The following is a 16749-nucleotide window of genomic DNA, read 5'->3' on the forward strand; positions in this document are numbered from 1 at the left end:
ATTTTAGGCTGCATCAGCATTTCCAATGTAAATGTGACCTTTTTTAAGATGTTTGTAATTTGACCATAAAAATAAAGTCTCAATCCAGGAGAATTTTTTTCTTTTCATATCAAAAATGATTGAAAACAATTCAACTATGATTTACATAAAAAGGTGAAAAAGCCAAATGTGGACCTTTTGACAATTTTTAAATTACCTTTTACATACCTATTAGTACATTAACTCACAATATGCACTTTACTGATGAAAATGATGACACTGGGGTGTTTAAGAATTTTTGTTAACATAATCTCTGATTTGTATTAGAAAATTGACTACTAGGTATCGACATTATTACATTTCAAAACATTTTCAATGTGTACTGTATACCAGGGAATATATTACATATTAATTACATAACATTGTAAGTATGAATTGATGTGGTATTAAATCAGCATTGAAATGGTACATCATAATGACATTACAATTAGAGAAATTATGCTGTATTATGCCGATGAGCCATATATATTCACTGAAGATGCTTTTGGAGCTATGCTGCCATTAAGTGGTGGGAGGAGGGAACAAATGGGGCCGGCCCTAGACCAAATGGTGTCCCCCCTCCATTTGTTAAACTTTTGAGTACTTCACAGCATCCCGAGCTCGGTGTCCCTCAAACCCAGCCCCGAGGTGGTCACCTGAGTCGCCTGCCCCTAAATCGGGCCCTAGAAGCCACCATGAACGCAGAACACTTTCATGGATTTCCCTGGTCTCCTGTGGCTACTTCAAGACCCACACATATATCTGGGGATCCTACAGATTTGGAGCCTCAGTTCATTCTGCAGTAGGGAAATCCTTCTTCCCATTTGAGGGAACAGTTTGGGACCAATTCTGGGAGGGAAAATACACAGAGATGTTCTCTTATATGCTTTACCACAGGAGAGGGTAATCCATCCCTCTTGTTTTTAATCAGTCCTCACTCACTGAAAACACTTAGTGACCTCCTGAGTAATGACTGAGTAAAGACTTCAGGAAATTCTGCCTATGAAAAATACAAAGGAAATTAACTACACAAGAACATTTGTATCAAAATAGAAAAATGGTTGTGACACAGTATGACAAAAATATATGAATTTGGAATTAAACCTTTGGTGCTTTTAGAGAAGGTCTGATCTGTGTATCATGTCTGCTGCAAAACGTAGGCAAAGCCAGGTGAACGGAGGATGAAGTGAGATCCTCAGTTCATAATTTTCTTTCTTTGTGAGTTTCTGTCAAAGCCCCTGATGTTATATTGGCATCTTTTTATTTGTAAGTATAGGGCTCTGCTAAATTTGGTTAGAGACACTATTTTAAGTCTTTCTTTGACTAGTGGTTTTGCGCATCCAGTATGTAACAGTTGCATCTTGAACATTGTGTTCCCGGGCCTAAACATTTCTTCACAGTGAAGTAGGTTTCCTGTCACTGATGGGCTAAACATTAACCATGCAATGTGTTTGGCATGCCCTGACTCTGAAATTATTCCGGTGAAGATATATACCTGTTAATCCAAAGTCCTGAGGAGCTCACTGATTTTCTTATTTCTCTTACAGAAAAACTTCTTCGTGCCACTAAATAATTTAAAATTGAGAACTGGTTTAGAAACTGCTGCACACGGTTCCATAACAGGGTTATAACAATCTTTAGTCCTATCTGTTAACAGTGTTATAATACAGGTGATGCATTTCCAGTCATAACACAGACCCATGACACAATAAACATGACTGTTCAAATGGATTCCCTAGATCTCATCTACACAATGGTGGAAGACTGAGGTATGGTGGAAAAACACAGGAGGAAAAATTCCGGTGGCCAGTCTACAGTGGTGCTAGCACTGGTGCAAAGGTGCTAGCAAGAGAGGGAGATTTTCACAAATTCCTCCCTGTAGATCCACCCAAAGGGCCTCTTTAAACAGTCAAATTTACCAGCTTCGATGACAGTGTTATGACTGGAAATGCAATAGTATTATAACACTCTTTGATCTTTCTTGTACAGATGGGTGGGAAAGTGTTATTACCATGTTATGGAACTGTGTTCTAACACAATCCTCTGATGTGGTTTATTTGGCTTTGTAGATGGGCCGTACATGTATGCATCTAATGGAATCTCATACCCTGATTACCCTGGCTGTAGAAATTCAAACTATGGTATTTTGGCTATATGGTCTTAGGAATTTAATTATGTTTAAAATCTGATTAATAGTGTAGTAAATAACTGGTATTGCTACAAAATTGCATTCTAGAAGGTAATGGGATTGAATTTCAACACAAGTTGACACTCAATTAAAATTTCCATATATCTAGTGAATTAGCCAGTTCTTGTCTGCTGTACTAGGGTAGATGTCTTCCTGCTTAGCTGAACACTGAGTAAGATAGGCAAAATGTATAATAAAGCTAAATCAAGACTTAATGTATCTACTAAAATGTTATTGTTTGTATCAGACCAGACCAAAATCAGGTATGCAGTTTAAAAAAAAAAGCCATCCATTTTTTAAAACAAAAGTTCTCTGTATTTATAGTAAAGAAGCTGGGGGTGGGGGGGTGGAATTAAAACCTCCTTACTGAATTGCTGCTATCAACCAATAGATCCATGGGGCTTGTTCAGCTAAAAGCCACAACAGACTTTGTAATGCAATGATGTAATCTTGGCTTTGTGTCATTTATATTCAACCTAAAAAAACAATTTTCCTGAATAGACAGGCTGACAACAATATTGTTCAGTGTTGGTTTTTATTTGGATTGTTTCCAAATGGTTCACATGCCTCCACAATAATACACCATGCCTGCTTAAGTTTTTACTCTGAATTCCTAAGTTTCCCCTTTTTCTTATATTTTATTTTTCTTTTAAAATCCTAGTTATGTTTGTGAAACTAACTAGCTTGGCCACAAAATTAGGATGTATCTTGCAGAGTGCATTCATTTTACTTTTTGCATATTTTTCCTGAGGTCATGTCAAGGTTAGTTTGAATTCCATCCTACATTAAGACTTCTTTCACAGCTATTTAGCTCTGCAGCCTACTCCCCGCTGGGGTCTGCCCCTTGGGCACGTCAAAGCTTCAGACCTGAGAAATCACACACAGATGAAGCTGTACAGTTTTTTAAACAGTTTCATCAGTAACATTTTTTCTTTCACTATCCTTTTTTTTTTCCATTGGAGTTTATTCTCTGAATTGCAATATCAGGAAAACTAATTTCTGTATGGAAAATTCTCTTTCACATCGAAGCTGTAAAATAGCAATGGCATTGTACAGTAAATTCCATTACCAGTCTTCCAGTTACTGAAAGTACTACAGATACTTTAATTAGTGACAGGCTATAGCTCCTTGTCTAGTAACTGTAATTGTATTATTAAAATCTATTTGTACAGGAGATCTTAGTATTCTGAAGATTGAGAAATATTCACAATCTATGGGCTAGATCATGAATCCATTAATCATGCTGCTGAGCAGTTAGTTACTCACAGGAGTAGCCTACTGACTTCAATGGGGGACTACTTATATGAGTAAGTGCTCACTAGTGTGAAGAAATGAGTAAAGGCTCTAAACTCAATCTTTATGGGACCTGAGAATTTTTAAGTGTGTGTGTGTGTGTGTGTGTGTGTGTGTGTGTGTGCATGCCTGTGTGAGTGCTTCACATACATGCAAGTTCTCATAAAACTGATTACCCTGAGAAACATAACTGAGACTTTCAACACACACACACACACACACACACACACTCTGTTTATATGTATGTACACAAAAACAGTTTTGAAATTCATTTTGTGACTTGCAGTTGGAAATATATTTTCTAAAATCTGTAGTTTAGCATATTGTGAAACTATTGGTGCAACACCATTTCCTGTTTAATTGATGAAGTTAAAATGCTTGGTTGCTAATGAGAGTATTAGCAGACAATATACCCTTAACAGGCTTAAGCAGCTCAGGATTTTAAAAGCAGCTTACTGTCCTCCTCATTTTTATAAAACAAAATGTACTGCCTTCTACAGATTACTTGATCGACTGATGAAGTGCCATAATTATAGCTGTATTGCAATTTTGACAAAGCCACAATAACGGATTGTAGTTCAGTCCCCACTCTAGACACACAACTCTTTGCATTACAAAACCCAGTTTTACTGGTCTAATTCTTATTCAGAACAAAGTACACCTGGCGATGTTAACTGTATACTAAAAAGAAATCTTAAAACCTAGAAAATAATAATATTGGAGCATGACTCTTTTTCTTATAGTTAGTTCACTGGGAATGGTATCTAATGAAGAGTTGTCTAAAGGGTTGCTTGTTTGGAACTAATTAGAGACAGATCTCCTAAATAGGAAAAGGATCATGGGAATTACATTAGGTGTCTGGAGACTTGTTATTCTTTTGGCACTCTGAGTAGATTGTTGAAGTTGTTACGGATTCTAGAAATAGGACAACCTAATAAAACCTTCTATTTTTCTGGTTATTGGCCAACTTTTTTTTTTTCCAGTAAGATTTGTGTCAACAGGCTAGAGGCTTGAAGAAAACATTTAAACATTTGTGCATTAACACATTATGGTGAAAAGAATCTTGTACTTTCACTCAGTGCATTTCAGCCTTCAATTAATGTGAAAACACTACAGTGCCTATGCAACTTCTCTTGCCTAGTGGTGCACCATTTATCATTGCAGTTTTACATTGACCTTGACACCCACTTCATTAGAATAAAGATTGTCTACCATTTAGGTTACATTGTTCCTCTGCACAGAGACCCCATGCAAATTTCTGTTCAGATAGAAGAGCTGTGAGCCTGTCAGAGGTCATCTGCATTAAATGATTGCAGCTATTTTCCAACTGCTTCTTTTCATTCTACTCAATTCAGGCTAGGAGGATCAATCAAGCCCTCTGCCTGAAACAGTGGGACTGCTGGGAATATAACTGTTTTTGGTAGTAGTGGATATGCCCTAAACAGTATTAAATATTTAATATAAACTCGTTAAAGAGCATGCAAAGTCTTCAAAAATATATTACATTTATAGTAAAATTTCAGTGGTTGGGATCACCTTCTTTCAGAAAAGCAGAACAATGGGTACCAATTGCATATTTTTTTATTGTGGACAAAATTTAGTTTACAAAGTTACTAAGCCTTTTATTCAATTGATTTATTTTGCTTGCTGCTGGAAAGATGAATGTGAAAAACAGAAGTAAAATCCAGATTTCCTATTTTTTAAAACAAAAAATTCAGGGTGTTTGTTTTGATTTTGTTTCTGTTTTGGGAGGAGGGGGATTGTGCAGTACTGAAGTATTAAGATTTGTTTTGTGTGTCTATTTATAAATAATACTATGTGCATTAATATATATATTAAAAAAAGAAGAGTGAATGGAAATAAGTTACCAGTCTCCTCCTTGAGTTTTCTGAGTGATATAATTGGAATTAAATTATTAATGGGAGAGACTTTAAAAAAAGATTGTTTTATGATCTTCTATTAGAGAATTTGCAATTCATTTTAATATTTGTAGTTTGATTTATATTAAAGATAATGCAATCTATGTCCAATTAACAATACATGGCCAACGTAATATGATTTCCAGATCATGGAAATGAAATAAGCTAGAAGAGAAAAAACTGATTCTTAACCTCAGATGTAATTTGCTGTGAGAGTTCTGGCAATTTTAAATGACATTGCACTTTTTAATTTTTCGAAAGGCTCAGCAGCAAATTTATCCCAATCAAGAAAACCTATTATTAATTTACAAGGACAATTGTAGGAGTCTTTATAATTTCCCTGTGCAATTATTTGCCATAAATTGCTAATAGTAAGACACATGCAGTTTGCAAGAAATAACGACTGCTGTTTGTCTAGACAGAACACTCAACCAAGGTCTTGAATATTGTCCAGAGGTTCTAGTTGTAATGGTTGCATATGAAATATAACCAAGCTTCTGGACAGTTTGTAAAATGTCCCACATTGATATTATGACAAAAGGTGGAAGCATTAAGAGCTGTTGTGAAGGGTAGGCTGGCCTCTAGCAGATTCCGTCACTTTGCTTGTATACAGCTGAGCTTTGGACCCTGGACTTTAGAATAAAGAGAGTCTTTGTTCATCACTGAATGGCATTAGGCATGGTGCTTCCTAAGGGGCCACCATGAAGCCTAGCATGAAGAGTGCAAACATTATCCAGAAAGCACAATGTGAGTGTGTGCAGAGAGATGATAGACACATATCTGTATATCTGCATGACTATACATATATGCAAGTATATTTCATGTATATTTTAGTGAATGTGTCCACAAAGCGTTTTTACATGTACTGACATGGACTGAATACAACTTTTTTGCATGCATGTATGTACATAGATGCACCATTTATGTATATGTATGTGTGTGTATCTGTAGCAACTGCATCACTGCAGTTTTATAAACTTGTAAAATATAATTCAGGTACAAATAAATTGCAGATCACTTAATCTTGATCTCAGTCATATACTATGTAGTGTCATTAAGAGAAAGTTAAAGTTTCATTTTGGATAATACGAATGATGGAATGTAGGTCTACAAATTGTGTAACCTTATTCCAATAACTGAGAAATTTCACTGGCTTAATTCTTCTGTACTTTGTAGCCATAGCTCCACTGTGTGTTCAGTATGTCTAGTCTCTTTTCACTATAACCAACAGAAGCACCATACAAAAGTCTTACAATGGATGTCTTAATCTCTCTGTGTGCTTTTAGAGCATTATTTTGAATTCCATCATGCAGCCTTTTTTCTTTCCTCTTCTGAAGTTTTATTACAACAACAGAATTCCCAGGGAGCTTTAGGGGCAAGGTTCGCATAATATTGCCCTAAAGTTTTGCTTTAGGGGTGGAATCTGTACCCCAGCCCTGATCATCTTTTTGTGATGTTTCTCTTTCTGAAAGATGCAGTGTGCAGTCTTACAGCGTTGTTAACGGTGTACAGATTTTTTATTATTTACCAGACAGTGCACATCTACTAACCTTTCATGATGATTTCTTTCTCTGACCTCTCGGTGACTAGGCATCTTGTTCCTTAACACTGAGGGAGGCTGAAAAATGCTTGAGTTGCTCAATGTGTGCCTTCTATACCAGTTTCAAAATGGCTTATTCTTCTGGTTTCCATGGTGACAATTAACACTGTTACAAGGCATTGTTCCAGTCTCCATTTGGGCAGAATTTTCGGGTGTGATTTTCCACACACAAACACAATTATTTTTATATTTATATCTGTATATATATGTAAAGTATCCCTTAGCATAAGTGTCAAAAAGGGGGAAGGGTCCTCAATCAAGTCTTCCTAGATTTCATAGAATATTTCTTTCTGACAGAAATCACTTACTTCCTTTGTTTTGGAATTCAGGTACTTTTGGTTTTAAAAAAGTAGCCACCTTTAATATGAATTTGCCAAGCATCTTAATGGATAAACTCTTCAGTGATTTTTTTAAAACTCCTTTTTTTGGGCAAAAAATGTTCACATGGAGGGGAGGAAAAAGAATCGAAATTCTTAAACATAGATACCAATGCTTCTTACTTCTACTGGGTGGATTCATTAACACAAAACCAGCCATGCATGCACACATACACACAGCTAATCATGCTGTAAGTACTTAACAGTATTTCAATGTGTATTTTTTTTAAGTTTGGTGGGGCAAGTGCTGTGGAAAATTAAATATTAGTCATTTATTTATTGCAGCCACTGTGAGAAATCCTGTGACTTTAACTTTCTTAATCTCATTTTTGGCTATTGAACAGTAATCTATATCATAGCATTCAAAGACTGTCACAATGGAGCAGCCTTTGCTCACTTAATGCCGCAGCTAGAATGAATATGAAGATTAAATTATCTTCTCACCACAGGATAAAGTAGTCCTCCTAGACTAGGCTTGTGCAGCACTGATAGAGCTGGTAGCTAATTTTGCCATGCAACTGCTTAGAGTGTAGGTGTTTAATGGATTAAAAAAAAAGCATTAGCATCTAGTGCTATCAGTCCCTAAACTGTACCTGCTGTACATTAAGCTCTTTCCTTAAATTAAAATAAACACTTCACTTTAATTTTCATAAGTGAACAATACTGACTTTCACTCACATACCAATACATCTAACAATTAACTGAATTCTTTCATCTTTTACTGTTACTGTATAATGCATTCTCTATCAATCATCATCTTTTGTCATGCTTTATATACAGTAGGTTACATGGTGACAGACAGAAAGCATACATAAAGTCTAGTTTATTTTTTAATAGCCTTTTATAACATCTGTCACAGAAACGATTCATGCTATGCTCCATTGCAGAATTATTTTATCTAGTCCAAAATTAAGTGAAATGTCTTAGTTTTTATGTTAACATGAACATTATTGTTATGAAACATATGCAACCTGTATCTTTTTGTCATTGATTTTATACTGCCCAGAAGCATAACCAAAATCTAGTTCAGACAACAACAACCAAATCAGTCAATCACATGTGAAAAGTGTTAACTAACCAAAGCCTGCACCAGTGTCACACAGCTAGAGGACTCTCTTAGTCTATTAATTCACTTGGAAAAAGAAAAGGAGTAATATGTACTGGGTTTCCTAGCTAAACTGGATTTCAGTGCCTAGCTATAAACGACTATGGATTCCCCTTGATATTACATGTACTTATGGAAATAATTATGCAAATCCTTTTCAGTTATATCATCGTTAAATAGAAATCAGATTACATAAAGCAGATTGTAATCTCCTCTAGTCACCATTCTTGCTGAAAACACAATAATATAGGGCCAAGAAGCATACTTGTTGAACATTTTAGTCCAATGAACCTGGGTTATCTGCGGGTTGATGCAATTCCTCGATGCAAAACCCGATTGCCTCCTGTTATCATGCATTTTTAGAAAGCACAGTCTGTTTTCTATCTATCAGAAGACAAGTTCTTTATAAATTTTAAACAATTCCTTGGTATTTACTATGAATATTCATGCAATTTTGGATACGCAGACACCTGATCAGTGTTCATTAATAATGTGAAATGCTTTAAATCACCTCATTTAAAAGATTTTGCTCTGTGATCCACAAATGACTAATATTTTGTGAAGTTTACATAATACAAAGGATGTGCATGTGTTGTGTAAATGGAAGATTAAAATATGAAACTAACAATATGCAAACATATGCATGGAAATGCTGAGGACCTATTAGCTGAAACAGTGATTTCACACGTTTCTTATTTTCTTTAAGCTGCCTCCAATTGTTTTTTGTTTTGTTTTGCTACAGTACACGTTCTTAGATCTGGCAAAAGCACCCATGTTTTAAACATTCTTTATTCTAGTTTAATTTTTTTATACTTAGGCCAGATATTAACATTTTGGGTAAGAGATACTGTAGTAGCTTTCTTGGCTGACTTTAAAGCAGAGAAAGCTTAATGTTGAGGATGCAGTTTGCTAATAGCTATGCATAATTTATGTAGGTTTTCTAAACACTTGTTTGGGAAAATGTGCTGTGTTCCCTTCGCTGAATAAAAGGTGCGTTTTTTGGCAATATAAGAAGTCCCATTTCAACAAATGTGCTTTTACATAAGAGTGTGTGTTGTATTTTCTCATTTACTCTGCAGTCCACTAAAACATAATTAATCATTGTAGTAACCATCATATATAATGCTAACTCAGCTCTAGCAGAACACATGTTTTAAAGAGATTTACTTACCACTATGTCATGCAGATGCCTGTATGTCCTTTTGTGAAAAATATAAGAAGTAGCCAACTGAAATATTTAGAGATTCACTTTAAATTAATTTTGTAAAATGTTTGTTAAACTTCTCTTTATCCTTATTTTCCATCTTCTTTTTAAAAAGGTAAATAATCACACTGGAAATAAAGAGCAGTTGTAGGCTGAAGAAGCATTTGAACAGTGTGAGCATTGTTGCTGTTCTTATTTGTGCCACCATTTTAGAGCTACTAAAAGAGTGCTTCAACAAAAATATAGTCATTAAAATTTTATTGAAATAAGATATGAATAACTTTTAGCGTGGTTAAAATATGATGTCAACATATGCCATAACTGCATAGCTCTCAGCTTCCCGAGGCCCAAATATGGGGCAAAACCCAACAGGACAAACAAGAGAAAAAAGTTGTGCCGGAAGCTTACAACAATGTGAAATGTTTTCATTTTCCTAGTTACAGGTTCATGCTTCAGTATTTCCGATAGGAATAACATACCTTAATAAAACACCTGATTTCAGGGACACAAAGGTAGATCAGGTTCTAGATGAGGGACTGTTGGAAGATATGTCTAATTTTGTTGTATGCAATCAGTTGCCAACTTTTCTCACTTAAACCTCACCCATGCAAACCACCTGTTCACTGTGCATCTGAAATCCTATGGAAAAATCCTTCCCAAGACACATTAATAAGGTTGTGTGTTTTGATATATAAAAAAGGAAGCTCTGTGATCAGGATGACAATTGAGCTTTTTGATTTTTAAGGGTGAATTTTAATAGAGAAAACAATTTACTGTAGCTAATGTTATCTTTTTCTTCTCATTTTAGAGATATAATGTAGAAATGTCAATCAGGCACCCGAAAAAGATGGAACTGCTTAGTAAGGTTGAAGCTTTGAAGAAAAGTGGTGTTTTACTACCAAATGATCTCCTTGAAAAAGTGGATTCAATTAATGAAAAATGGGAACTGCTTGGGGTATTTGCATTTTTATTACTGTTTGTGGGTTATGTGTACATTTTTGTCTGTTGAAGTACGCTGTCTGTCTGATTTCTAATTTGAGGCACAAATATCTTGCTCTTTCAATTCACTACATACGTTTCAAACAAGCTACTCATACGATTATAAAAAAAACTAGTATTTTCTTCTTCTGTTAATTTTTTTTATTCCATGCTTGTCACCTGTCTTACTTTAATAATTTTAGTTCTCTAATACATAAAGAATGTAAGTAAAATATGCCGTGTATTATGGGCATGCACCAAGTCAACTATAATACAGTATATCTGATATACACTGGCTGTCATGCTTGAGTGAATGTTAATAGAATTTATTCTGAAGGTACATGTTAGAGACATCTACTGTTTAACTATTTACTATACCCTTAAGATGAAAAGTGGGCTTGTCACTACATATTTCAGGTGATATTTATGGCTCAAAAACAAATATGCAAATTTGGTACAAATCTGAATACCTGAATCTAAGAATGCAGCCAGGATATGTTTCATGCTGCTGTATTCAGCTCACTTTTGACAAAAGCCAAAAAAAAGTTTCATGTAATTCATTTCACGCTATGATGGGCTGGGTCTCAGCCAAAGAGTGAGATACAAGAATTTGCAAAAAAAGCAATATAGTGATTCTGTTACCCAGAGACTAGTGATGGCACTGTACAGGAGACACTATTGTCCTACTGTTGTAAGACAGCTGAGAGAGAGAGAAGTTAAACTATATTTTTTCATCCACTTCTCTACTTAATTGCCTACACTTCAAATCAAGGGTAAGATAAATTTATAAATTACTTTAAATGATTAATTATAGATGTGTAATATTAGCAATACAGTTGTACAGCATACTTTTGCATGCTATTATCTTACTTTTAGAAATGGTATTTCTAATATATTGCAAATAAAGCTACATACACAACTTGTCAGGGTCAGCTTAGATATTGGCTTATGTCATTTTAAGTTGTGTAGTAATACAAAAGCCATTTTACATGTTTTTTCTTCTGTGCGGTTCAGCTGTTTCAAACAACTTGAGTCTATGAATGTGCCAATTGTCACAAAAAGTTGTTTGTCCTACCAGTAGTTTAAAAAGTAATGTGCAGCATTTCTAAATTCATTGTTAAATGATTGAACAGCAGTGTTATAATTCTTAAAAAACAGAATTTGCTAAGTTCTTAGTCTAGCTTTTTCAACTAATGAAGAATTATGGCAACCAATTTGTATTTAAATTGTTTAAAAATAATTCTGTTTATAAACCTTGGTTGACATTTGTGACTTGAAGCACATTTAATCAATTTAATTCAAGCTCAATACCACACCTCTGGTTACACTTGATAGGATATAAAGACAGTTTGAAAGCAACTAATGTATAATCCTTCTTAAAATCAGTTTTCAAAATGTAAATAAAAAAACTACCCGGTCTTTTTAAAAATACATTTAAAAAACCTTATCTCTCAGCACATTAAAATCAAAATATAATTTTAGATTACTTTTTGAATCAATTTCTGCATTTACAAGAAAAATAAAAAATACAGTTTTCCTGCTAAATGCTATTTCATGTATAATAAGCAGAATTGGATAGAGTTTTGTTTAATTTAATAAAAACCTCTGCAGAAACTAGCAACACTAGGCGTACTGTTTTAATTGGCATGATTACATTTTAATTGGCATGAAAAAAATTAAAGACAGATTTTAACTTCTAACAATGGTAAAATAGAGGGATATGGTTTTTAATATTACTTTCATCTAAGGTGAACAGTGTGGAATCGAAATACATTAGAATGAAATGTCAGTGGTGCGTACAGTTTAATCTGTGAAATTTTGTCCCCTGTGCTGAATATTACTCTGTCTCAATTGCATATTAAACAACCCTATCAAGGCAGGCATTGGCATCTGCTGTGCTGACACAAATTGTGAATTAAATGAAATTGATGTCCTCTGTCGTATATTTATGAAGACGGACCATTCTCTGAAGTATTCTGTTTATGAAGAATTTATGATTGCAAACTGTTCCAGAACAAAAAAGTGGCAATAAATTCTTTTTTGTGACCCTACCCTCCAAGGGCATTGATTTCACCTCCTGCTGCTACTTTTGTTACAGCATAAAAACAATAGCTAACTCTTAATTCCACTGAGAGTCTTCAGATTATCAATATTTCCACCATGAAAATAGAAGGGTGTTGCCAAGAATGCATGTTTTCAAGTTATGGTCTCCTAAAGATACTATTTACACAATGTTACACAGTAGATTAATGTCTGTTAATCTAATTTTATTTGTGTTTTAAAGCTTATTTTTGGAGGCTTAATTCATCACAATAAATCATGTCCCAGTGAACGGGGATGGTACATTTTCCACAGACAGACATACAGGGTCACTTAAACTGTATCTTCATGTTACAACAATTAAGCCCTGCTAATTATAAATTCAAAAGGTTATAGGATATGGTTGTCAGTATTTATTCAAAATTCTACAATCAATAGCACAGATTTAGTGCTTATAATAAGTGTTGGACTGACAGCCTTTTACAGGTTAGATGAAACACAGCTTGGCATAATAGAAGCAGGCAACCACATGCTTCCACTGTGATGTTGAGGGATTGCCTTTTAAGATACTGAAAGGGAAGTTAAGTCTCCCTGCACAATCCATCCTTGGCCTCTTCAGCACATTGGTTATTCTCAGAATGCTCATTCCGGAAAATGTTAGCTAGTGTTTCTTTTACTATAAAAGCTGTCTGGAAAAGCTACAGTAAAGTAATTTAATTGACGGCCATAGGTGAATGTTTATTCTGGGCCAAAATTTTTAAACTTTTTGATGCTTAAAGTTAAGTACTTAAATCCATATTTAATTATCTAATTTCAGAGATTCTGAGCACCTGAAATTCCTATCTCACTGGAAGCTGTAGGTGGTGTTCACCTTTGAAATTCAGGCCACCCATTTTGGCCAGATTTTGGCCCAATTCTAGGTTTAGAATCCAAGTTTGAAAACTTTATCCTAGTAATCCATACTTTAAAAATATATACAATGGCCATTCTTAAAAACTTGTGATTTTAGGTAAGGTTAACTCATTATTTGTAATATTTCCTATCCTTACTATGTGGTAAAGTTATTTAGTTATCTTAAGTTATCTTAAGCAACTGGCAAGTGTTCCTAGGTGATCACTTTACAAAGTTAATCCAACGAGTACAATTTTGTCGTCTTTGTCCATAATTATTATGAAAAAATCCATTTGTCCATTTGTCCTGCTCTTCCTCCCACTGAAGTCGAAGAAAGTTTTGCCATTGACTTCAACAAGGAGAAAATTGGGCCCTAAATGAGAATAAAGGATACAAAGAATGAAATTGATTGATATTGGTAATAACTGGAAAAATATTACTGGTCATCTAACAGATGGTTCTTGTTGCTCACTAATGTGTGATATGTTTTGGTACATAAAATTAATCTCTGTTTTTTTTTTTATTTAATGCATTAGAAAACCCTAGGAGAGAAGATCCAAGACACAATGGTAGGGCACAGTGGGTCAGGTCCACGTGACCTGCTCTCACCTGAAAGTGGCAGTCTGGTAAAGCAGCTGGAGGTCAGGATCAAAGAGCTGAAAGGGTGGCTGAGAGATACAGAGCTTTTCATCTTCAATTCCTGTCTGAGACAAGAAAATGAAGGAACAATGACTGCTGAGAAACAACTGCAATATTTTAAGGTAATTAAAAAAAATCATAGTTTTGATAGCGAGATTTCTCTTAATAGTTAGATAAAATATATATCAGGTAATGATAATACAATATATGTACATATGTAATCGTACATTCACATTTATACCTGCATTTATATACAATGTGTTCATGTAATATACTGTTGCACACTAACGGAGAAGTTATTATTCTACAGTAAAAGTTCAAAGGGACGCTCTCTGTCATCAGAATTTGCAAAGCAATTTGTGTCTTTTATTTTACTTCACTATAAACTTGGTTTCAGTATAAATGATTGTGTATTGCAGTCTCTATATTGAACACTTTAGTTCACGTGTTGTATAACACCCTAGTTTAACAGACATGAGACCTGAGTCTCCTCTCACTTGAGGCAGGGGTAGCTGTACTGAAGTCAGTAGTCCCACTGGCGTATACCTGATATAAGTGAGAGAAAAATCAGGCTTATTGACTATAGATAGGTAGAGATAGACACACCCACTATGAGATTGGCCACAATCTAGTCTTGAGCCTGGGACTGGTGACAGGGGATGCAATTTACATCTTTGTCATATTCAGACCATTACCTCCTTCAGCTGGAGGCCAGGACTCACCTTTGCTACTGTTAGTATGAAGGACATATTTTATTGTTCCATTACCAGTTTGTGAGGGAGTATGTTTGTGTTAATGAAGCTCCGACTTGGTTGGACAACAAGATTGTCTTGTGTTCATAGTTGTGAGTATGTTGTCTCCAAAACATCACCTCCTCAGTGTCATCTCGCAGGTCATCTTGCTCTATGGATGATCTTTGACAGATGAAATAAGAAAGAAGAGGGATAGACCATCAATTTTAGGGTTTTAGAAATCTTAAACCATTGCTGAGGTAAGGGTGATGAGGGTTGTCTCTTCTGCAATATCCATGAAGTCTCAATCAGCAGCACTCTTCCAGATGGTAGACAGCTTACTGAGTCTCACTTTAGTTAGGGTGGCAATTCTGCAACAGAAAAGCTTCAAAAACAGACTCCAAGGAGAAACTGCTGAGATTGAATTAATATGCAAACTAGATACCATTAACTTGGGTTTGAATAGAGACTGGGAATGGCTGGGTCATTACACATATTGAATCTATTTCCCCATGTTAAGTATCCTCACACCTTCTTGTCAACTGTCTAAATGGGCCATCTTGATTATCACTACAAAAGTTTTTTTCTCCTGCTGATAATAGCTCATCTTAATTAATTAGCCTCTTACAGTTTGTATGGCAACTTCCACCTTCTGTGTGTGTGTGTATATATATATATATACAAATTTATTAGAGCATTAGCTTTTGTGGCCTACAGCCCACTTCATCGGATGCATAGAATGGAACATATAGTAAGAAGATATATATGGGGTGCTGGAAATGAAGATATATATATCTTCTTACTATATGTTCCATTCTATGCATCCGATGAAGTGGGCTGTAGCCCACAAAAGTTTATGCTCTAATAAATTTGTTCGTCTCTAAGGTGCCACAAGTACTCCTGTTCTTTTTAGTGTGACAGGATGCGAGCGACTCTGAAGGAAGTGACTGTTGGACTAATGTTCAAGAAATGAACCACTGAAACTGATAATCTCGGCAGTTATAGCCAAGCCTTGAATCTTCCTGTTTTCAGAAAGATTGTTGAGAAGTTTACAGCAATTTGAGGGCGTTGTCTGGATTGCCGAATGAAGGGAACTGTGCTTTACGGCTGGGGAGGAGGGGGAAGATGAAAATTGCTGCAAAAGGGTCAGCGTGGTCGCTGACTCATCCCCTGGGAATGAAGGGTTTAAAGGGGCAGCCCTGTGCCTAAAGCTTCCTTTTTACACAGAGCAGGCTGAGGCAGCACCCACTCTCCCTCCCCTTTAGGTGGTGAAATACCAGGTTTGGTCAAGACCTGCTGTGGGCATTACGCTAGCTTCCCCTTTTTTCAGGGGTGCTGGAAAGGATTTTTTCCCCTTATCACCATATCGGCCTAGGTGCAATTGGGGTTTTTACACCTTCCCCACCGTGGGTTCAGCAAGGGCTTTGTTCATGCCTGGCATGAAGGGTGGTAGGCTATCTGTCGCAAATCATTATTTAAGTGTAGGGCAGATGTCCAGTGCAGGTACTCCACAGGGAAGGTATACTTGGTTTGGAAAAGGACTTAAAAAGGGGTGTTCTTTAAAGGAACAAACAGGGGAGTGGGATTGGGGACTGCTATGATTGGTATGGCAGGGAGCCAACCCCCCATTATTATAGCCCACCTTAACCTTCATATGGGGGAGGGGGTGGTAAGGTCCAGGCAATGGATTTGCTGGAGAGACCTCAATGGAAAAAGAGGGGGAGCAGGTAATTACAGAATAAATAGGGCGTTACCTGTACTGTACT

At 35.7% G+C, this 16749-nt stretch overlaps 1 protein-coding gene across 1 annotated transcript in view; it reads left to right on the forward strand.

The window, feature by feature from the left end:
• Positions 1-16749, forward strand: part of AKAP6 (A-kinase anchoring protein 6) — a 295294-nt gene that overhangs the window by 232316 nt on the left and 46229 nt on the right. The window contains exons 9-10 of the mRNA XM_077819992.1: positions 10513-10659; positions 14150-14374. Of these exons, the coding sequence (XP_077676118.1) occupies positions 10513-10659; positions 14150-14374 (372 nt within the window). The remainder of the gene's footprint in view (positions 1-10512; positions 10660-14149; positions 14375-16749) is intronic.

Source organism: Eretmochelys imbricata, chromosome 6, assembly GCF_965152235.1.
Source record: "Eretmochelys imbricata isolate rEreImb1 chromosome 6, rEreImb1.hap1, whole genome shotgun sequence".
Taxonomy (NCBI): domain Eukaryota; kingdom Metazoa; phylum Chordata; order Testudines; family Cheloniidae; genus Eretmochelys; species Eretmochelys imbricata.